This window comes from Megalobrama amblycephala, linkage group LG19 (genome assembly GCF_018812025.1).
Source record: "Megalobrama amblycephala isolate DHTTF-2021 linkage group LG19, ASM1881202v1, whole genome shotgun sequence".
In the NCBI taxonomy this organism is placed as follows: Eukaryota; Metazoa; Chordata; class Actinopteri; order Cypriniformes; family Xenocyprididae; genus Megalobrama; species Megalobrama amblycephala.
In genome coordinates, this window is record NC_063062.1 from 11,629,778 (window position 1) to 11,653,434 (window position 23,657).

At 38.4% G+C, this 23,657-nt stretch overlaps 1 protein-coding gene across 3 annotated transcripts; it reads left to right on the plus strand.

The window, feature by feature from the left end:
• The first annotated feature begins 764 nt into the window (after positions 1-764).
• On the plus strand, positions 765-22,526 carry siah1 (siah E3 ubiquitin protein ligase 1). 3 transcript variants are annotated; one of them, XM_048169443.1, is made up of 3 exons: positions 765-1,076; positions 14,830-14,886; positions 20,443-22,526. In XM_048169443.1, the coding sequence occupies exons 2-3, from the start codon at positions 14,877-14,879 to the stop codon at positions 21,291-21,293; spliced, it is 861 nt and encodes a 286-aa protein (XP_048025400.1). In that variant the 5' UTR covers positions 765-1,076; positions 14,830-14,876; the 3' UTR covers positions 21,294-22,526. The 3 variants fall into 3 exon arrangements, with proteins under 3 accessions (XP_048025400.1, XP_048025401.1, XP_048025399.1); XM_048169444.1 differs by lacking the exon at positions 765-1,076 and adding an exon at positions 2,802-2,906; XM_048169442.1 differs by lacking the exon at positions 765-1,076 and adding an exon at positions 9,979-10,873.
• Positions 22,527-23,657: the final 1,131 nt, after the last annotated feature.

Below are 23,657 nucleotides of genomic sequence, written 5' to 3' on the forward strand. Positions count from 1 at the left end.
AGACAGGGAACTCTCAGGAGTCCTCCATCAATAAATAATTTAAGAACCTTTAAGAAGTCAGACAGTAAAAATAGACAGGCATGGGAAAAGGAGCTATTTGCTTAATTACAGCAGGTGACGTCACAGGCTATTTAAATCACTGACACACACCTTAATAACACAAGTGCTCAAGTGGGCTTATTGTTACCATTATGTAGGCTAATCCATAGAAATCCTGTCCAGTTCATTGCACATGTATAAACCATCACCACTGTCTGCTAGTCTTCTCAAGTAAACAAATATCTTTTTCTGTCGAAGTGAGGTCCTCCTTTGAATAGGATCTTTTTAAGTAAACAATTTTCTGAACGATTCGGTAAACTGATCATTCAAAGATCATTCAAACCGATTGATGGGGCTAAAACATTTACAGAAATATAATAAAACGTGTTGGAAACATGTTTATAACTTTATTGGTGAACGTTTTATTAACATAAGCCTACGAAACAGCCTTGGTTTTAATAAATAGTATTGTATCAAAACATCCAGGCTTTTCATCCGAGAGATGCATATGAAATTTAACATTTTGAAATTTAAATGCAAATTATATGACGTTATCTTGCTGAATCGTTGTCGCAACAACATAGCATTAATATAACGCATAAAAATAAAACGAAATTTAAAAATAGAATAAAAGGCTGAACATTTTAAAGTAAACAGGGACCACGTGTTGCTGTGTTGAAACGGTTTTCTGAACCGGTTCTTTGAGATGAACTGTTCGAAAGAACCGATTCGTAGACATGAGACGGACATCCCATCACTAGTCTGTTGTTGACCCAACGTTGTTCTCCTTCCCGCGTTCATGTGGCTGAAGCGCGTTCACGTCGACTTGTAGCGCCGCTCCCGTGAAAAATACGGTATATTTCAACAGCTTCAGTCAGTGCGCGACACCGAGACTGCCGGGCGACAGCAGCGTCTCCTTTTAGCGAATGTGGAAACACAAACATACAAACGATTAACGGACGAGGACCTAGGACCGACGTGTAGTGGATTATTTTTTTAATTGTTACGTTTGGCAGCAGAAGGATATTTTTCCAGGGGTAAGTGCAGTGCTTAAATCCCTCATTCGAGGATAATGGCTCTGTTGTTGATTTTAGCGAGCTAGCTAGCTTAAAAAGCGGCTAGCCGACCATGCTATCAACCCCTTTACTGTGTTCCTGATCAAAACACCTATATTTTGGCCATTTTGTTTCTGTTAACATATTAAGGTTCCTGGTGAGGTTCGTAGCCAATCCTAAAATGTTTTTTTTATTCTCTTAAACGCTGAGATTTGGTCCATGTAGCCATTATTAGCCCGGCTTTGCTAGCTCTCTCTTTGCTTGTACTAAGTGAGACACTGTTAAAGAGATGAAATGAAATGTAATATTACCATTGGAGTTCCTTCCAATGTTAATAATCAGATGCATGCATGCAGACATGCTATTTGTGTTTCATTTTTAGTTCTAAGCTTGAGGCCTCGTTAATTGACATTGAATCATACTGGACTCTACACCGTGAGAGAGATGGCTTGACTGACAGATACAGTATTAATCTCTGCAAAAGGAGCCTGCCATTATATACACATGTACACGGGTTAGCTGGGTCAGCATGTGATATAATAACATGTATATAACTTCAATATAACCTGTTATGATGATGATTTGGATAATAAAGCATAAAGCTAACCATCAACGTTGAGTCTCGACACGACTCTCTCAAACTCAAGATGTTACAGTAAATTCATGTGTGCATGTGATTGCTTTGAGACCTAAAGAAGCTTAATGTCATGAATGCCAGTCTCTGCTACACACGGGATTTATTTTAAGCTTCCCCGCTCGCAGACGCCTTGAACTTGGCATCTGGATCATCACTCCGTTTTGTTTACAAAGCGACTGCGATTTGCCATGGAGGTGTTTTGCTAGCATCGTTGTTGCTACTGAATTGAGCTGTACTGTTTTCGTTGTTCTTTATCCTTAAAGATCCATTTAAGCACCTCCCCTATCGATTACAGTAAGTGAGGTTAAGTTGCAGTTGGTTGAAGCAATAGCTAGATAGGAGAGGGTCAAATCCCTTCTGTAACTAAGCTTATTCTACTATCTTTATAAAGGTTAGGTTGTTATAAACAATGGAGTGTTACCACAGACTTGATATTTTACAGCATAAAATAAACAAATATTTTAAGAGAACCTTCAGGCTACTTATTTAAAGTGCTGTAGATCTTTCTGTGATGTCTTCTTATTATTGGATTGATCATTGATTGGTTGATTGTCCAGGGCTGTGTTTATCGAAAGCCTAAATGGTTATCAACCTAGCTCACAATGCTTTTGAGAAACGCATAAGGTTAAATGTATAAACCCTTCTGCCTTGGCTTTGGGACGCATTTGTGTTTCTGTGTGTCCAGGTGCTTGGAAATGCAATCCTCCTCTTTCATTCTCCTCCTCACACACCTCAGCAGTGAACTAGAGATCATGTTATGGAGTGTTCATCACAAAGTTATTGATTGTTTGTTTATGTAGAGATTTGTGCTATTTAGTGAGATCTTCAGAAGGCCATGAAAGTTGTTTTTCAGTCTAAATGTTAACAGTGTCTTGTTATATAACTATAAAAAGCAGAAAAGACTAAATATTGGTTTTAAAAAAAATCATCAAACCATTTATCAGTCTACCCGTTTCTGTATTCTGAAAATGAATATTTGCCTAAAATTGTGGTTGTTGGTACATTTGGATAATTTCAGTCAATGGCTGGCGTTATTTTATTGTGACTCTTGTGTTTTCAAACTGTCTTTATAGGGCAGCTGCAGTATCACTTGGTTAGACGAACTTGGTCGCTCCCCCACAGAAATGACATCTGTCTTTTAGAGTTAGACTCCACAGACTCAGGGTAATGGTGAGGTAACCTGACCCTGTTTATAATAGCTGAAACAGGAGTAAAGAGCAGGGATCGAACATTTCACACTCTCTATCCCATTGCATCTCTCTTCTACCTCTTCTACTTGCTTACACACACACCACTGTTCTCTTTATCCCCTTGTGCTGCCAATTATGTCTACTGAATAATCACTACAGCATAGGCACCAATCCCAACATGGCCAAACACTCACAGAAAAACACGAGATACTCCATTCATTTTAAACAACCAAAATACCCATTGTGTAAAAGTTTTAAGGGGCATTTGTCACCTTACTTAGCCCAATTATCATTTGCTCATGGAAACAGAGGTGAATAAAGATGTGTATAAATGTGGTTGGTGATGTATTTGTTTCCAATAAAATAATATATAAAAAAAAATATATATAAATAAATAAAACAAGACGTGCGTTTCTCATTGTGGGGGTGGGTTTGTTGGCACCCACCGGCAGAAACATAAATCTCCACCCATGCAGTACTTTTTGGGCGAGTGTTTCGGCTGTGTGTTGCGCACAACTTCTCACACAGCGAGTACCAAATTGAGTTCTCTTTCACGTCGTCTTTTGCTTAAAAGGACATATTAACACAAAATAATGTCAAAAATGCTTGTATTGGCAAGTATCCTCATAAACATAGTCTGTTATGTCTTAAAGGGTTGGTTCACCCAAAAATGACATTTCTCTCATTAATTACTCATCCTCATGTCGTTCCAAACCTGTAAGACCTTCGTTCATCTTCGGAACGTAAATTAAAGGGATAATTCACCCAAAAATGAAAATTACCCCATGATTTACTCACCCTCAAGCCATCCTAGGTGTTCATGACATTCTTCTTTCAGACAAATACATTCAAAGTTATATTAAATAATGTCCAGGGTAATCTATGCTTTAAAATGGGAGTGGATGGTGGCCCAAAATTTGAAGTCTCAAAAATTGCACCCATCCATTAAAAAAGGCAGGCGCCGTGTGAGCTCCGGTGAGAATATGCTAGTCTCGCGAGAACCAAGTTGTGTACAGCAAAGGAAATCCACGTGAATTGTTTGAGCTATATTCTACATTTTATTAGAGTTAAAATGGTGATTTCTTGTGAATAGCTTTGTTGAAGCAACCCGGATAAAGTCTTGATTATGTGTGCCAACCTCAAAGGAAGATGCACCATTAAAGGGATAGTTCACCCAAAAATGAAAATGTGATTTTATCTGCTTACCCCCAGGGCATCCGAGATGTAGGTGACTTTGTTTCTTCAGTAGAACACAAATGATGATTTTTAACTTGAACCATTGCCGTCTGTCAGTCTTCTAATGCGAGTGAATGGTAACACAATCTATAAGAGTCAAAAAATATGCATAGACAAATCCATATTAAACCCTGCGGCTCGTGACGGCACATTGATGTCCTAAGACACGAAACGATCGGTTTTTGTCGATTTGATCAGACCTCACTAAGCGAATGCTGAATGCAGTTGGACATAGTGGTGTATTAGAGGTAAAAAATGATCTAAATAATGTTCGGTTTCTTGCACAAACCGATCGTTTCGTGTCTTAGGACATCAATGTTCAGCCATGAGCCGCAGGGTTTAATATGGATTTGTCTGTGCATATTTTTTGACTCTTATAAATTGTTACCATTGACTCGCATTATTTGACTGACAGACGGCAACGGTTGGAGTTAAAAATCATCATTTGTGTTCTACTGAAGAAACAAAGTCACCTACATCTTGGATGACCTGGGGGTAAGCAGATAAACATCAAATTTTAATTTGATTTCACAAATTCCCTGTAAAGGATCCTGAACGATTGAAGCTATGGCTGCTCGCTATTTACTGGGATGTAAATACACCCGTGGAAAAATTATATAAACGCGTGCTGTGCAGTCAACATTTCCGCTTCGAGGATTACAAGGCCGAGAAGAGTGGAAATACAAGATGACTTCTGAAATTGTCAGCTGTGCCTACGCTGTTGTTTCAGCCAAATGAGGCATATATTCAACAAGTACTGTAATATGATTGCTATGTGGAGTTTTTAAGTAATCGCTCATGTAACTATTGTAAAGTGTTTTGTTTTTTTTTGTGGTTTTTTTTTTGTGTTTTTTTTTTAATCTCTACATGCAATTTAACATTTAAAACTAGCACAACTCGGTATGCCACCAACCTGACTGTTCGTCACCGGAGCTCACACTGTGCCTGTGTCTTACGTCATAAGCTGGGACGACACTCTCTCGTGAAAACGCATATGACAGTTAGCGGAAGCTTGAGATTACATTTATAACGTTTTCATAAATATTTACATATTTATAAATAGATATTTTTCTTACACAGACGCATTGCTTCGCTTCTGAAGGCCTTTATTAACCCCCCGGAGCCATATGGATTTCTTTTATAATGGATGGGTGCAAGTTTTTGGACTTCAAATTTTGGGCCACCATCCACTCCCATTATAAAGCATGGATTACCCTGGACATTATTTAATATAACTCCGAATGTATTTGTCTGAAAGAAGAATGTCATATAAACCAGGGTGGCTTGGGGTAATTTTAATTTTTGGGTGAGCTATCCTTTTAAGATATATTTGATGAAATCCAAGGTTTTTTTTTTTGTTTTTTTATCCTCAGTAGAAAGCAACAAAATTACCACATTCAAGATCCAGAAAAGTAGTAAAAACATTGTTAAAATAGTCAATGTGACTACAGTGGTTCAACCTTAATGTTATGAAGTGACAAGAAATCTTTTTGTGCGCAAAAACAAAACAAAAATACCGACTTTTCAACAAATGTCTCTCCCCTGTCATTCTCCTATGCTATTTACGTTGCAGCGCTTCCAGGTTGTACGTCAGTATTGGCAGACGCTGTTCACGTGAGCAGCACGAGGCATTCATTTGATGCTAATGCAGGAGCCAGCCAATACTGAGCTGTGTTCACTGCGTCAACTGAAAAAAAAAAAAAAAAAAGTATTCTCGTCGCTTCATAGTATTAAATTTGAACCACTGTAGTCAAATTGAGTTTTTTTAACTATGTTTTTACTACATTTGTGGACCTTGAATGTGATTTTCATTGCTTTCTTTTGAGGATAATAAACCTCTCGGATTTAATCAAAAATATCTTAATTTGTGTTCTGAAGATGAACAAAGGTCTTACTGGTTTGGAACGACATTAGGGTGAGTACATAATGACAGAAATTTCATTTTTGGGTGAACTAACCCTTTAAGTGAACATAAACAGTTGAGAAAAGTAACAGCAGCCTAATAAACCTGCTGTCTGTTTTTAATGTTAATCAAACAACAAAGCACAAAGAAATAAAAACTCTTGACTGGATAACTTTTGTAACTTTAATAAGGTTTGATCTGTGTTTAGTTTACACAGTGAAGACTATGCTGTTGTTGTTTTACATTTAATTTATTCAATTTCTCTGTTAGGTGTCCTGGAAAACCCGGAAAGCACTGTTTATTGTTCTGTTATTATAATTATTTGTACTATTGTTAGTAATTTAATTATTTGTTCTTATTTTATCACTGACAGATTACTTGTCTGTAACAAACAGTTAGGCTAGTAGTTTTTGGTGTCATAACCTTATTTATTAATAAATATTTATTTATTCATTACTTTTTTTGTGGTGGGACCAGTGCAAATTTTGGCAGGGCAAGTAAAAATTTGAACCACTGGGCAAGTAAAAAAAGTAGAAAAAATCCTTCACGTTGAGCTCTGAATTGTGCTTTTGTTTGTTTAGATACTGTTATTTTTATTGTAACTACTTTTTGTATATGCTTTGCTTGGCTCTCAGATTCTGCCTTGCGACAGAGCACAGAACATGCTGATGTTTTTGGTTTGTGTCATTTATGTATCTGGAGAAGTTGAAGTCTGCATACATGCTAACATACATGCATTTGTAGCCTGTGAAACTCTTCCTGCTTGGTCATGCATCATAGAGATTGGGTGTTATTAGTGTATTAGTGCTAATACAGTATGACTGAGCATGATAGCTCTTGAATTTTCAAGCTAAACAAAGACTCAAACCCTCTTGTGTAAGTGTAAATGACAACACAAATACACAAAACACCTCATTGTTTGTCAAGAGTGCCCACAGCAATTTAATGTTTATAGCTGCTAGTTACATTAGCAGCCCCTGCCCAGAGCTCTTGCTGTATATAGAGTTACAGGATAGAGCTCTAATGGACTCTGTCCATTGAGAAGATCTCTTCGAGATGAGCAAGAGATAATGGATGGGATAGAATCGCTAATGAAGTGTGCATGGTATGCTTCATTTCCCCTGTTTGTCTTCAGGTGTAGCTTCTGTTTCACTTTTGAAGTGAGTGGCCCAATTGGAGATGTGGACTATCATCTCTATCACTGTTATGCTCACATTATGTTGCCGTGCTGTTCCGTCATGAAAGCTTGTCATTTGAATGGTTTTCAAGCCGTGTGGTTATAAAAACAAGTGATTTTAAACCATTCAAGCACAATAGGGAGCGAAAAAGGACTCATATTGTGCACGCTGTCTGAGAGATGGTTTCTGAGCATGCACACCTGAAACGCACACATGAAGCTGCTGCTCATACAGTATGTGAGTACTGAACTGAGTTCTGTTTGGCACCTTGAACAGTCATGTGCTATCTGTTGCTGTCTGTGTCATTACTGTTAATCAAACCATCTCATTGCTGTTGATTGAATCACTTTTGTAACTTTAATCAGAATAAATCTATATTTAATTTACACCTTGAAGACTATGCAGTGTTTTTAGCACATTTGATTACTTTATTTCTATAGGCCTATCTAGAACTTTAACTTTTTCAAGTAGATCTATTTAATTTATGTCTTTGTTCTATTGTAGTTTTTTGTTTTTTTATCCCCCATTTTTATAAAAATATGGTTTGTCTCATTTGCAAGCGAATAGAACCGTCTAATGAAGTTATCATAGTTGGTTAAATGAAGTCAGTGTGCCACCTACCGGCCTTTTGTGTGACGTGTAGGTTGGTAAAGAACGTGCGAAATGGCCATTATTGCATACCCTATTTGATGGAATAAACGTGATTACCAGTTTAACCATTATCGTGCAGCCCTAGGTCATTTCGCCCACCCATAGATGAGCGTCATGTTGAAGATAGTCATAGTAATGTGTAAGATATTAATTGTAAGGCTGTGGAGGATGAAACCTTTTTGACTTTGAGGGCTGTCTGCCAGTGATCATTTCAATGATGTTGATATTCTCACCACTTATATGCGAAACAAGGCTGTGGATGTCAGTGCGTGTGCTTACAATGCTCTTGGAGTGTGTAAGGCCATCTGTTTAGACAGACTTAGTAAAGCTGTTTCTCATGCAAAACATCTGTAATGATGATTGTGGGTTTCACTTTCTTTCTATTTTTTTTTTTTTTAATCCTAAATTATTTTCCACTGGAAACTTGTTTTGCATCCCAGCTGTAGTTTAGAGGAGCTCTGGTGTTTACTCTACCTGGAGTATAATGACCTGCATGGAAATATCATGTCTAAGCCCTCATGTAGATGGAAATACTGTGCAGAATCTCTGCCCTGCCCTCAGCCCTTTTGTTTACAAGTGTTTGTCCTGATGATTGGAGATTTGTACCATTAACAAAACATCCTGCTGTCAGCATATGATCTGGGCCCTTGGGGGCAGTGTGGAGCACATGGTGTGTTCAACTGTAATTGTCTTGTCAAGGATGCATACAAGTCCTTATATTTTTTGTCTTCAGGCTGGAGTTTTGATTTGTTGGAGGTACGGTTTGCGTTTTTTGTGTTTAAGTAATTATTCTTTTTATAACACTGGATCTATTATTTTACTCAAAAATACATAAGATGCAGATCAGACGGTCACTGACTTCTGACAGTGTTTAAAATGTCATTGAATTCAGAAGATGACCACAATGAATAAAAAAAAAATGTAAAAGGTAAATGTTTGTGAAAAACATTTTTTTTTTTTTTAATTCAATTAAATATTACATTTTCTTTTGTATTAATTCTTGATTTAATAGTGACTACCAGTTGATGCATTTATAACCAACATGCAAGAAGCCATTTTTATTCTTATGTGAAAAGATATTAAACATTTTTTTCATGTCTTCTGTCTTTTAGTCTTTTATCATGTAAGACTTCATTTATGTTTTGTTTTGGGGTTTTTTTTCCCCACATGGCAAGATGTTTTTCCTTGAATCTGTGTAGACAAGCTGATGAGAAATTTAAAAAAGAACCTTTACCACAGTGCAGGATGCCTGCAGGTGTTTCAGTCACACTGTACGTGAGGCAGGACTGGGCAAAACCCATTTTACATGCGTGACCCCTCACATCTGCCCTTTCAAATGATAATGTAGCAACACCGGAACAAAAGACTTGGCAAATGGTCTTTTATAATTTCAAAGGCTTTCATTTCTTTTGTAAGTCCATCACTGATTTTAACAGCTCTATGATTAACAGATGTTTTTACATAAATAGGAAAAGACTGTCTGAAGAGCACCATTTGTTGTGACTATAATGGCAAGGATTTTAATAAGAGGTCTCATGAGCACAGCATTGAGGAATTTAATGTTTTGGTTGTCATGTTATCACTAGTTAAATCTACAGGGCATGTTTTGATGAAGGCGAGGGACCAAAGGTCACACGAGACGGTCAGAGCCCTGTAGTGTCACACTGAAACGTTGATATGGGGCCATCGCCCCGGGCCTTAATGTCAGTTTCAAGAGCGGATAGGTCAGATTGTTTTAATCAGCTGTATTCTAAGTATGTGGGCATGTGCTGGGGTATTTTGGGTAGTGGTGAGAGGTGATAGTGCTATATGATGTGGCTCTACACTCTGAGCTTCTTTATAGTAGTTAAGACTGGTGATATTGGATTTGTTGTAATGTGCCACTTTCTCTCTCTATACTTTCAAATACATTAATATACCCATAAAGCTGCTTTTCTCTGCGTTTGTGGTTTTGTTAGTGCCATTTATGAGCAGCGTGTGTAATTGTGGAGGGTTTTGTGTAAGTTGCCGGCTGTCATAGAGGTGCCATGCTGTAAAGTCTTTGTCTGGGCGACATGAATAGAGGCAGCGGCAGGAGGAGGAGCTGTGTAATCTGACACGGCTGGGCCCATGAACCGGTCCCACTCCTCCTCGTCCTCAGAGAGAGAGGGAGAGAGCATGCTGACTTCAGACTGACATTTGACTCCTCAACCCACAGGCAACAGTGGTGACTGTGCAGGCGGGACTCTCCTTATTTCTGCGGTCGTTCTGAGAGTTCGCTCCTCTATGCAACAGCATGTTTCTTGCTTCTCCGTTTTCTTCACTTGGAGAGCTGACGGGGTACTCCGAAAGTCCTGGGAGTGGTCTCTCTCAAATGAGTCGTGGAATGTGCTTTTAAAGGGAGGAAAAGCCTATCAACTCGACTTCCTTAACCGTGTTTTTTAGTTTTTCCCTCTTTTCTTGGGATTGCCGCTTAATTTTCCTTCCAGGCGCTGGAAACTGGATCTACTTGTGTAACATTCCTAGATTACAGCAAATCCTCCCCCCCACATTCCGCTTTATCAAATTTCTTTGCTCATCCTGGACTGTTCTTTACTGAAGAGAAAGTCTTTTAAAAAGCAAATCTCCTGCTCTCCATTTTAAGGAACAGCTGCTGGAATTACGCGAATTACGCAAATTGCGCGAGTGTGTTGGTGTTCGGGACTCATCCCTTCCTCCTTTGGGGGGTTGGGGGGTGGGGATACCTTACAGTGGCCCTGAGCGACCTGTTGGAGCTGTGTTTCTGTCTATCACGGCTATTAGAGTAAGATTATAGGAGAACGAGAGTGAAACGGGAAAGGAGGGACCCTGTCTTATGGGACCATTTGTTTTTATGGAAAGAGCATGATGAAGAGTCAATCTGCTCCCCATGTCTGCTACTGTTAGACTACAGCCTGTGTACTCATGGAAGGGGGTGCTCAAGCTCTTCTCTTGCATAGCGGCCCGAACTGCTAGCAAAACTAAAGGTAACAGAAACCACCACTAACTCACCTGTGAGAGGAAGGCCATTTCTTTCGTCTATCATTTACTGTGTTAAAGTTGGCCAAAAACTGTTTTTGTCCATACAATGAAAGTCAGCGGAGTTTAAAACAACATTGTGCCCCATTGCCTTTATTGTGTGGACCAAAATAACAGAGACATTTTGACATAAACCATGTATTCATATATTCAAACAGTTTGTTTTCTTTGGGCTTCTGATTACATTCTGCTTTCTACTGTAGACAAAGGGAAAGTTGTCTGTTTTGAGAGACAACACTGATAATTTTCTTTTCTCTGTTATAAATTGCTGAGAACCCTCCCATCCTTGATTTTTATTTTCTTTGTCTATGTGTGTGTTTGTGGTCTGGTCATTTAGTTTGAGTCTGTGGCATGGAAGCGTAACCTCAATAGAGCTGTCATCAGACCTACTGTGTGCATTGTTCCAGCGTCTTGTACTCAGCTGTTCAATCTGTTAGTACTGTAGTAGTGCATACTAGGATTGTTTTGGGTTGGTGTGGAGGGTTGAACACTAAAGGGGGGACGATACAGTGAGGGCAGGCTGTGACTTGTCTGCCTGTTCAGGGAACTATGACTCACAGACTGGAGGATCATGTATTTCTGTGGCTTGTAAATGGGTAGTCGATGTTACGTGATTTTTATTGTTTCTTGATAAGTATTAAGTATATTTAAAAATATTTACATATGTAAATAATACTAAAGAATAATTTGCATTTTATTACTTCATTATTTTTTATTATTTCAAATTTGCAGTTTCATTATGCAGTTTTGAGACAAAAGGAAAGCCCTCTCCATTAACTGAATAGCTCAATAAATTAATTAAATGTATGTATTTAAAAAAAAAAAAAATCATATTTAACAAAAGACAGTTGTTTATTGTATCTCCATGATGACACTTGTCTAAATGTTATTTATAGAGATCCACCCCCCCCCCCCCCCCAAAAAAATTTTTCTTAAAAAAAAAAAGTCTACACATTTTTTTTAATGTCACATTCCATTGAAATTAAATGTTGGTTATAACTGGTGACTAATTACAGCATCTGAAAGCATACTCGTTCCCTTACAAGAATCCCCTACAAGAAATATAAATTTCTCAAAAAAAAAAAAAAAAATGCATGCCCATTTATCAACTACCCACAATACATTAATATTTCTTTCCCACGTCTCACATTTTCGATCCCCCTCAGGCCAAAGCTTTTTGCTGGTGGCTGCATTAGTTTTCTATATGACATAGAATTGGTCCTGAGATTTAGATCGGTCACTATATGACTTGTAAAAGGATTCATAACCTTATCTGATGTTCTCATAGCAGCTAAGTCAATTACAAATGTTGATATCAAAACAAAATTGAATTTTCAGCTTTTAAGTCCCTGTTGGCTTTTGGTCATGCTGATCCATGCTATTGACCATCTGCCAGATTTGGACTTCTACACCACCTAATCTGCTGAATAATTTCACCAGATACTTTAATGCATATTGATCGACCTTCCATTCTGAATAGCTTCTGATGAAATATAGAAGCGTGTCCTAATATGGAGAAATCAATGTGAAGCCCAGCCAGTATTGTGCTCCGCATTAGTCTTGCCCACCGTGAGCATCTGATTTAACAGGATACGCATTAGAAAAGATATGAAAAGGTATTTAGGCCTGGGCGATATCAAAGTTCCTTTCAAGGACAGTCTGTTTACTCTGGCGGCCATATTTGCAATGCCTCCGGGCAGCTATTTCAGTCATCCTAAGACCAAGTCCTATCTATTTGAATGGGGGGGATCCTGAAATCTCAACAACTCCTTGACAAACTTGCAATTAAATAACATATTTCAAATCAGCAACAAAATCTGACATGAACTGTCCCATAAATGTTGTTTCTTATTCTCAAATAGCGTTAAAAAATGCTTATTTTTCAGGCTAGACGAGCCAATGCGCATATGCAGTCCTAAGCGGGAACCGGAGCCTCTAACGGCAGCTGCAGTGACGCATGACTTTTTCAATCAGCGATTGGCTCTTTTACTTAGAAGGTGGGACATATTCCGCCATATTGCGCATTGCAGTAACAGAAATTTCATTTTTGGGTGAACTAACCCTTTAAAACGCAAAAGCTTTTAGAAGCAGATGTTAAAAACACTTAAAAATGAAAATAAAAACAAAAAGCATAGGCTCATCTACTCCTGACAGCAAAATGGAAATAACATTTACATTTGACGAGTATATTTTCCATCTGTAAGTGAGGAAAACGTCACCTCTTAAACACAAAAAACAGCACGAGTATCAGAGCATCTAACAGGGCAAGCTGCGTTGAACTATATGTGTTAACTATATCTTACAAGTTATTTTTAATATAAAGCATATCTCATGTTTAGGACAATTTAGATTATGCACTTTCTCCACAGCAGCTCAGTCTGTGGCCTCCGCTATTTTTCAGATATGCTCATAATACCAAATTACTGTATATTGATATAAACGGTATTGCCTTATTCTGTATCGTTTATAAAAAATGTATTGATTATATCATACAAACTCTGTATACCGCCCAGCCCTATATATATATATATATATATATATATATATATATATATATATATATATATATATATATATATATATATATATATAATATTATATTATATTATATTATATTTATATATATAATATATATATATATATATATATATATATATATATATATTCATAGGGGTGCTAAAAAAAGGTTTGGTTACATGGGTGTGTCTTCATGGTATGAAGAATTATCTGTTTTACTTGTTTTGTACCTGTATTGTTCCCGACTTCATTGACTCTTCTGTTATCATAATGTATTGTACAGTTGCTATAGAAAAAACAAAGGTGCTGGTGTTTAGAAATTCTTTCTGGTCTAAGAAGGGTGCTTTGTTGATAAGAAGGATTTGCAACACTTAAGTAATTTTTTTTAGTTTGTGTGGGAGCTTAATGACACTTAAACAACATGGAAATAAAACTTTTTTTTGTTACACAATGAGCAAGCTGTGACTTGACTTACCAGGAAAGCAGTTAATGCAAAAACAGATAACTCCATTTTTATTAATTCTCACAAATCATGTTTTTTTTATTTTTTATTGTGCATTCCAAGTAAAATCAGTCAAACTGCAGTTGGGTTATTTTTATTAAGTAGTAATAACTCCAAAAAATACAGGTAACTTAAATTAAAGTTCATTGAAAGTATGTTTTTTTTTCATATATTAAAAGCTTGTTTTTTTTGGCAAAAGCAGATAACTCCACGTTTCATGTTAAACCAAACCAAGTAATTGCTTTGTAATTGCATTTACACACACTCAAACAAGTGTACACACACACACACACACACACACACACACACACACACACACACACACACACACACACACACACACACACACACACACACACACACACACACACACACACACACACACACACACGCAAGGTTTAAGCATGCAAGACGTGTGTGGTATACAAGGACTTAAAGGAGTCAAAATTATAAATCCTCAATCACTTTTAGTCAGCTTTGACGAAACTCCCCTCAGCTAGCACGTCTTTTTGAAGTGACTAGCAGCCTTGTCATCTGACCTGAATACTGCACACTGATTCGCTAAAATGGACTAATTGTTTTCTGTACACAAACGACAAGGGCACATGTCAGTTTCTGCTGTAAAACGTGAACTTGCGATGCCTCAACAGTGGACAATACTGGCTTTTCTGACACAACGTATTTAGGGTTAAGAACGTGCTATGTGGAGAATAACGGACAGGAGTCAGTTCTTTTTTTTTTTTTTTTTTTTTTTTTTTTTTTTTGGCGTTTATCGGTTTTTGCAAATGAATGAACTCTTCAGTTGGAAAACATGCATAGCTAGATCTAGACTTTTTTTATTGTATGTTACAAAACTGACACATCCTCCTCTCTCTCTCTTTCCAGAGGTCCACACATTTCAAGGAAAAAAGAAAGACGTACTTGGGAATCATATGGACGAAGGCAAGTATTCAGTTTTATGTTGTCACTGTGCATGTTCTAAAAATACTATAAAAGAACTCACAATGTTTGGGAATCCAAGTAGAGTCCTCTGCCAATGTGTAGGCCTTTGGAAATGTAGGTTCGTTGAAACTTGCAACAGGGTTGGGTATTTCTTGGCTGTGATGCTTCAATTCATGTTCAGCTGATGTTTAGTTCAGCTTGAATTCATGGGGATGTGTAAGGCTTCTTAGTGGAGAGAATGGAGAACTATCTGAGGAAAGATAATGATAAGGGTTTGTCGTTTGTGCCAGTATTCACACACAGTCCCCACCTGGAATAGCAGGACAGATCTGTACCATCAAACTCCCATTCCCTCGAAGCCCGTTACCACAGGCAGAACCACTAGACATTGCAGAGTGACCCATCTCTACCAAAACTGTCCCTGCTGGGCCACATTAGCCTACCATCTCCTTGGCCTTAATCTCTTCATCCCACCAGAACCTTGAATACTGAACCTCTTGTCTGTGCCTCGCATCAATTCTAGAAGGAATTCTTCCAGAGAACTGTGTTCCAGAGCTCTGTTTACAAATGAAACTAGACCAAAAGCAGTTCATTTTATTGGAACGTATCCCAGAATATATCCCACTTTCTGCAATCATACATGTGTACTGTACAAGCTTGTTTCCATGGCACATATAAGCCTCATAAAGAAAGTGAAAGAGCTAGTCAAACTTTAATCATAAATCTTAATAACCCACAAAGCTTTTATTATCCATTTTGAGTACTGACTTCAGATCTCAGGAATAAAACTAATTCCCATTACAGAATGTTGCAGACCACTAACCACATTAGAGACTGCAGCAAGCCTAAATCCAGTGGTAACACCTACTGAAGTGAACAAAGCTCTTGACCACAAACTTCTCCATGGAGTCTGGCATCAGACAACATCATTACTGTACCTGATAAAACTGCAAGACTGCAAGAGTTTAATAAACTTGAATTTGCTAACCCTTTTTATGTATTGAAGTAGACAGTTAATTGGCGCTACCATCAATTTGTGCAGCTGCAAATGATGTTATATTATGCCTCTTGCTTTACAAAGTGCTGCATTGTAAGTAACTGTATTCAAGTGTTTAATTAACGTAGATATTTGTAGCAGAGGTTAGTTATGTAACTTTGTACTGTGTAAACAAGATGCAGGAAGATCAACTCTTTCATTTCACATTATGAATATATTTTATTACCGTGAAATTGTTTCTGTACATTTTCTTCTTATTTCTAATTCTTGCTGCTTCATTTTAATCAGGTTTTTTATTGAGGTTGTATGCAGTTATAATATATTGATTGTTACATCAATTAAAATATTGAATTTTTGAGTTTAAATTGTTAATGTGTTTTTAAAAAAATGCAGTTATATTATTAAGTGTTTAAATTAGTTCTGCCAACTCGTGTTTTTTTTTTTTGTTTTTTTTGTCATGTCCCATCAGAAACCAGTCCATATATCTTACCAGACATTTGGAGTCCCAGCTCATGCCTAAACTTAGACCCTGTTTACACTAGTGCGTTTTAAAATGAAAACGATCCTCGTCTACACTGGCGTTTCCACAGCATTTCAGAAACATTCTCCGTCTATACGTCACGACTGAAAACGCATGTCACATGACTGTTAATGCACATTGGGCATGAGCATTCAAGTGTAAACAGTTGCCTCTTGCGCATAAAGGTAGCTGCAGTATTAAAAAAATGTAAGAGTTTAATTGCACAACGGCTGCTAAAAATGACGACAAAGCCAGCAAAGATTGCAGTTCAGTATTAATGTTATTTTTTACACGCGTTTTCAAACTAAAACAAGGTCTGCAGGGTTTATGAAAGTCTCCGTTTTCGAGGTTCAAAAATGCCGGCGTAGTGTAAATGACAGTCGTAACCATAGCAAAACTTATGCGTTTTAAAACGAAAATGCACTAGACTAGTGTAAACAGGGCCTTAGGTTGCAGTTTTCATATTAGGATTCGATTGCAAGAATTCAACAGCAAACATTAGAATACTTGATGTGGCTGTTTTGCAGTAATCTGTGTCTTGACTTGGAGATGAGAGATGACTCCAGAGATTAGATTTGTGCTTTTTGTTCTTGCTGCATGGTGTGGTATGTGGAGGTTTTTGTTTGTTTGTCTGTTTGTTTTTTAACCATGATTTAAAATGTGTGTGAGGGGAAAAGTGCTATTCTATGATGTCATTGAAAATGACATGTTTGAGGTTAACATCTTGCAAAACCTTAGCTTGCAAATAATCATGTTTGGACCAATTTCATAGTTACATTTAGATAGACATTATAAGATGCAAAACTTTGATTAGAATTGTTGTTCAAGTTGTTACATTTTCTAGGTATGAATCTTTTTTTCATAATGTTGTCTTAATTGTTTTACTAGTGTTTATGAAGTATGAAGCAATGAAGTTACAAAATTGTAATAAGCTTTAATAAGCTAGAGGTCTCTCTTTAGAACTCTCTCTTTATCTCTGCAAAACTACTGAACTCTTACTTGGTGGTGTATCATATACAGTAATAATGTGATCTGATGCCAGACTCCATGGAGATGCTTGTGATCAAAAGTTTGTTCACTCAGTAGGTCTTAGTATTGGGTTGGCTTGAACTCTGGACCCACAGTACTCTTTAGTCAAAGATTACAGAAACATGCTGGATGCAAACGCAGTTGCAAATTCTTTGCCAAAGTATTGTATATAATATAAGTAGCACCACTGAACATAATGTTTTTAGGTGGTAATGCTTTCAAATGTCTGTGCCATTAAACCAGATTTGTTTTAAGTAGCTACTTGTGTTGACCTTACGTAGCTTTTTGTTCACATACTTGCTTAGTTTATTTTGGTCCTTGGACTTGTCCAACTGCCATGCTTGGACTCAGCTCAGCACTAATGCTGATGTTACCCTCAGCATTAATGTTGATGTTTTTGCTGAGGCTCCATTAATCTGATGTATTAAAGTTACCTGACTTAACGGTCTACCTGAGACAAAATAACAGTCTTGGATATTGCAGCATTTTTAAACTTCAGCTTATGCAGTGTAGGCCAGTTGCATTGCCTTTTGTTCAGTCTTCCTAACTCCATTAGAAGACCTGACAACGAGTCTGCTCTAACCACTTCCTCTGGGGTTACAGGATTTCCTGTTATATCTGATGGACTGCAAACTTTCCACTGACATCAGCTCAGCACTGCTGGAGAAAAGACACACCGCACACCACCTTTTGATTCCCAGACGAAGAACTTTACAAATAGAAAATTCAGCAATTCCACAAGGGCTCTTACCATGCTTTGCTTTCTTCCAGAGTTTTAAACAAATCCTTATTGAAGTCAACTTTTTTTTTTCCCCCAAGTCTACTATTTATGTGCCATATAATTTGCTTTCTAGTCTCACAAAAAATGTTTAAGGAAACTACTCCTGGCACAGTGGACTAAAAAGAGAAACAAATTGCAAACCACTGTGATTTACATTATAGGTTGCCTAAAGAGTAACCCATACTGGACATACAACCTTTTTTAACATTTGCATTGATTTAATGATTGACACTTACTCTTGCTCATTACTTTGAAGGTGATTTAAGATAAGACTATTCATGAGACAGATGAACATGATGTTTAAACATGCTGCTTTGGAATGCTTCTTCTCTGTTTCCCCCTCAAGAAACAGATTTCTGATGAATTGATATTTAGCTTTGGCAGAAGTAGGATATTTTGCCTGCCAACCACAACTTACAAAAGTCAATGTCCATAAATAATCCTTTCTCACAAATCAAGCACTATCTCTCAAACTGTAACTCTAAACTTGACAAGACCTTATTCCTTTCCCTTCCCTTTCAATGTAAATTTACAGTTTGATTTTTCTCTTAGTGAGACACATGCATCACTTCAGCTGTCGTTAAAACCACTACTTAATGGACCAGCGCTGTTGTAACAGTAGTGTACAACAGCCATCAGTTGCTCAGACTGTTTCTTGGTGGGAGGGTGGCTTACTGTCTCTTTAGCTAAACTTCAAGCAGATGGACTGTCATTGCTTTTCTCATTGTATCGGGGACATCTGCTCTGGATATGAATACGCATCTCAACAAAAGCAAAGTCTGTCCAGTCGTGCTTCTGGGGGGGGCCAACATCCTGCAGAGTTTAGCTTCAACCTGCCCCAATGCACCTGCCTGAAGTTTCTACTAGTCCTGAAGACCTTGATTAGCTGGTTCAGGTGTGTTTAATTGTGGTTGGAGTTAAAAGTGGTCCTCCAGGACCAGGATTGGACACAACTGAAATATGTTGACCAGTCACCTGTAAATTTTCTTTAAAATGTGTACAGTTTGGGGGCTCGTCTGGGATTTGGATTCAATTCTTATGAGCTTCTAAAAATGTATATCTTGAATGCACCGTCACATCAAATGATATTGTAAAACATGTACCTGCATCGTTTATTATCGTTCTAGGACCTAAGGTTAACCCTTTTCCTAAAATCTGAGACTTTTTTTTTTTGGTCATTTCTAATCCCTTGGTCTTTGACTACAAGGCTTGAAAAGGCATTGGGGACATGGTGTTGGGCTAATTTTGGCCTCAGTTGTTATACTCTGAGAGCTGCTTGGTGAGGGGGCTAAAAATACTTGGCTTTATCAGAGCAGATGTGTTTACTAGCAGATTCTAAGCCACCTACATACACGCACAGCTCGCCGTCTATCCACACCCCCACCCTCCTTTCTGGCACTGTCCTTATTCCTCTACATGAGACGATTTACTGTGCTCTGATCCTGCCACACTGCTCCTTTGTTCTGTAGTCTCTTTATTCCTCACTTAATTGATGTCTGTGTTAAATCTGCAATCAGTCTTTTTCATTTGCTCCCAGTCCTAATTTACAGTTGCTCTTGTGCTTCCTATTAACTGATGTCTGGATGTAGGATATATATAGCGGTCGGGTGTTACAGCTGGGTCACACCATCCCTTTTGTCATGAATTAGGAAAAAATCCATCCCAAGTCCTATACGTCTCTCCACAGGTCGTCCCATACACGTTCACTGCAGCTTGTTGCCATAGGAACACTCTTGCAGCAGACATGCGCTCTGGCCTTCTGAGTCCACTCTCCATGTCTGGCTTTAAAAAAAAAAAAAAAAGGCGAGGCGTGAAGATCTGTGCATTTTACTCATGCCAGAAATAGCTGCCCCTAGTCTTCCCCTGAGGCCCTTGTCTGACTTATCGGTGGCACTAGATGGCTATATCTCTGAGCCGCTCGGGGAGAACAGGCATTGCCTGGCTCATAGCACCGTTGAGACTTTTTCATTGCTCTATTTGGAGTTCATACTGGTTGAATCAGCAGAAATGTGTACGTTTTACCCTGAGGCTACATTCTAAAATGTCTACTTCATGTTCAGGAAGCAGAATTGCTCAGATCAGTGCATTAGATGCCAGCTGATCTCTGCAGTCATGCATAATGCAGTTGCTTAGCTGGTCTTGGATGTTCCTTGTAAATGCTTGCACCTCCATTTCTTTCTGGTCGTCCGTTTGCCAAGCTAACTCTTTTCTTTATCTCCTTTTCTTTAGAAATGAGTCGCCAGACTGCCACAGCGCTGCCCACAGGAACCTCCAAGTGTCCCCCTTCTCAGCGCGTCCCAAACTTGTCGGGCACCACTGCATCCAACAGTGACCTCGCCAGCCTGTTTGAGTGCCCGGTTTGTTTTGACTATGTGCTGCCGCCCATCCTGCAGTGCCAGAGCGGCCATTTGGTTTGTAGCAACTGCCGGCCCAAACTCACCTGCTGCCCCACCTGCAGAGGCCCACTTGGGTCAATTCGCAATTTGGCCATGGAGAAAGTGGCCAACTCGGTGCTTTTCCCTTGCAAGTACGCCTCATCAGGCTGCGAAGTTACCCTCCCGCACACAGACAAGGCTGAACACGAGGAGCTTTGTGAATTCCGGCCATACTCTTGCCCCTGTCCTGGCGCCTCCTGCAAGTGGCAGGGATCTCTCGATGCCGTCATGCCTCACTTGCTGCACCAGCACAAGTCCATCACCACGCTACAAGGTGAGGATATTGTCTTCCTGGCCACAGACATCAACTTGCCTGGGGCAGTGGACTGGGTCATGATGCAGTCGTGCTTCGGCTTCCATTTTATGCTCGTGCTAGAGAAGCAGGAGAAATACGACGGCCACCAGCAGTTCTTTGCCATCGTGCAGCTGATCGGAACACGAAAACAGGCGGAAAACTTCGCCTACCGGCTGGAGTTAAATGGCCACCGGCGGCGGCTCACCTGGGAGGCGACGCCACGTTCCATCCATGAGGGCATTGCCACCGCCATCATGAACAGTGACTGCCTGGTGTTTGACACCTCCATTGCTCAGCTGTTTGCAGAGAACGGCAACCTGGGCATCAATGTCACCATATCCATGTGCTGAGGACTAACAGCTGTGCATACTTGAACACATACACACACATAAAACCAGACATTTCAGAACACCGCAGGATACCTTGAGTTGTGCTTGGGGGACGGGGGAGTAGCTATCCTAGAGAACTTTTTGCTGTTGTACGTTCCAAGTAGTCATCAAAAAAAAAAAAAAAAAACTGTTATTGGTTGGAGCTTGGCACGTCCGACCAGACTTTACTCCTGGGTTCTCAGTTTTATGCTACAATATTATATAAATTAAATAATTAATGTATTCTACATTTTTGAGAGCAACATTCATTGCCCTTGAAGGTATAGGAAAGCCACGTTTGTGGAAATGGACATTTGCAAATGTGGCATTTGGAACAAGGGTTTGAGGAACAGCACACCGAGCTGGATGGCGGTTGGGAATATTGATCAATTTTGAGGTGGGTTTGCTCAAAAGGTGCAACCCTTAGAGCAAATTTTTTCATTCTGTTTTGTTTCCCAAGAAGTTTTACATTTCAGTTCAGATGAAACACTAACGTTTGTTAAAATATTAGGTTTTGTTTTATGTCTTCCCCACCCCAAGTTAAGATTTCATTTTAGAGTTCTTGTTTGTTTCTGCCTGTCACTGCAGTGTTTCTCCTGTTTGTTTTTGAAGGGATAGTTTCATAACTTGGCACACGCACATCAAGCCAGGTTGTAAAAATGGTCAAGTTTCTGTCTGTCAATGCCACACTTCCTTTTTTTTTTTTTTTTTTTTTTTTTTTTTATATCAAAAACTCTTAACAGCTTGATTCAAGTTGTGCAGTGTATGCATGAGATCTTAAGTTTTGTTGCCTGAGATGGAAGCCCTCCATTACAAACAGTGGAGTAAACACTGCGCTGAATATCAGGCTAGGAACGGGGGCAATTAATACAGTTATTATAATGAGATTATTGTCATAATTATCATTTTGTAATGACTTATAAGAAAATGGAATGAAAAAGGCTGTTGTAACCTTGTGGCTAATCTTCAGTGTTTGTAGATAGTGTTGTTCTTCAGAAGACCTCAGTGTCTTCTTTTTCTCTTTTTGTAAGTCAATAATTTTGTTGCCGTTGTTCTTTGTATGTCTGTATTTCTGTTTTTTGCAAGGATAGGGTGAAGCAAAGCCAAACATCTCTGTGGATACATTGTACTGTTGCTAGTCCTGATCTCTAATTTTATTTGTTTTATTGTTTGTTTTGTTCTATTTTGCCAGTAAATAAATCTATCTTTTTCATACCCATTTTCTCACTCCTCATTCTAAGTTGCAACTGATGATGATGGCTTCTTTTGGTTTCCCCTCAACCCAATAGGTGAGAATGGGTGAAGCAAGCAAGTACTCTACCAACTAGATGTTTTGTCATTAATTTTTTGCATTGTCTATGTTAGCTTGAGTGATAATAGGGAACTTTTTAACCTTTCAACTGGAAGTGCTGAGGTTAAGTAGTGTAAATATTTTAGTCTGATTTAAATTTAACCAACTCTTTTTTTTTTTTTTTTTTTTTTTTTTTTTTTTTTGTATATAGTTATGTAAGTTGTCAGCAGCACACCAGCTCCAGACAAAAAAAATGACACTCAAAATTGTCCTGTTATATCTAGCATTACAACAACAGCATATCTTGGTTCTGAGAAACAGAAAAACCAATGTTGCTCATGTATGGTGCAAAAACGCAGCCTCTGTGTCCGTTTTCAAGCCTTCCCCCCTTAGGTCTCTCCAGCGCTGGAAAGCTTTTCTAATATTAACGGGGGTCCTAAAGCTCTTGCTTGACCCTTCTTTGTCCAGTGATATTCCTCTGACCTTTTCTTTTTATAATGTATCTCAGCCATCTCTCTTTCTACAATCTTTCCTCAACTCTATCTTGTTAACTCTCTCCTCCACAATCATGAGTGGACACGCCCCCTACTGCTGATTGGCTACAAGTGTGTTGGCTCGGTCCAATCCAACAGTTTCTCAGAAATTGCGTCTCTTAAGTTTTTTGTTTGATTCTCCAAAACCTTTTTTTTTTTTTTTCCTGATTTCAAAGTTGTGATTTTACACTAGGTGGTTCATTACTTTTAACTTTTTTAGGTGTATTATATTACCTTTTATGGTACTACTAAGATCAGAATTAAGGTGTAATGTATAGACCTATTTGGAGCAGACATCACAGTTACGTCACTTGCAGCTGTGCGCGCAATAAGTGGTGGCAGAAAAATAGCAGTAACAAGTGGAGGAAAATGTGCAAAATCCACAGAATAAGAGAAAAATGTTTTGTTGTGCCTTTGGATGTCAGAATCAGAGTGCAAAAAAATATAGATTTTTATAGAATACCGTCATTGAAGACACCCTTTGAAGCTAAATGAAGACGTTTATGTTGCAAATATGTTGTA

Excerpts from the sequence above, each read along its gene's own strand:
- siah1 (XM_048169442.1), top strand. The coding sequence starts at position 10,777 with ATGTCTGCTACTGTTAGACTACAGCCTGTGTACTCATGGAAGGGGGTG. Across the intron at positions 10,874-14,829 it reads AACTGCTAGCAAAACTAAAG|AGGTCCACACATTTCAAGGA; the intron begins GTAACAGAAACC and ends CTCTCTTTCCAG. Across the intron at positions 14,887-20,442 it reads TGGGAATCATATGGACGAAG|AAATGAGTCGCCAGACTGCC; the intron begins GCAAGTATTCAG and ends CCTTTTCTTTAG.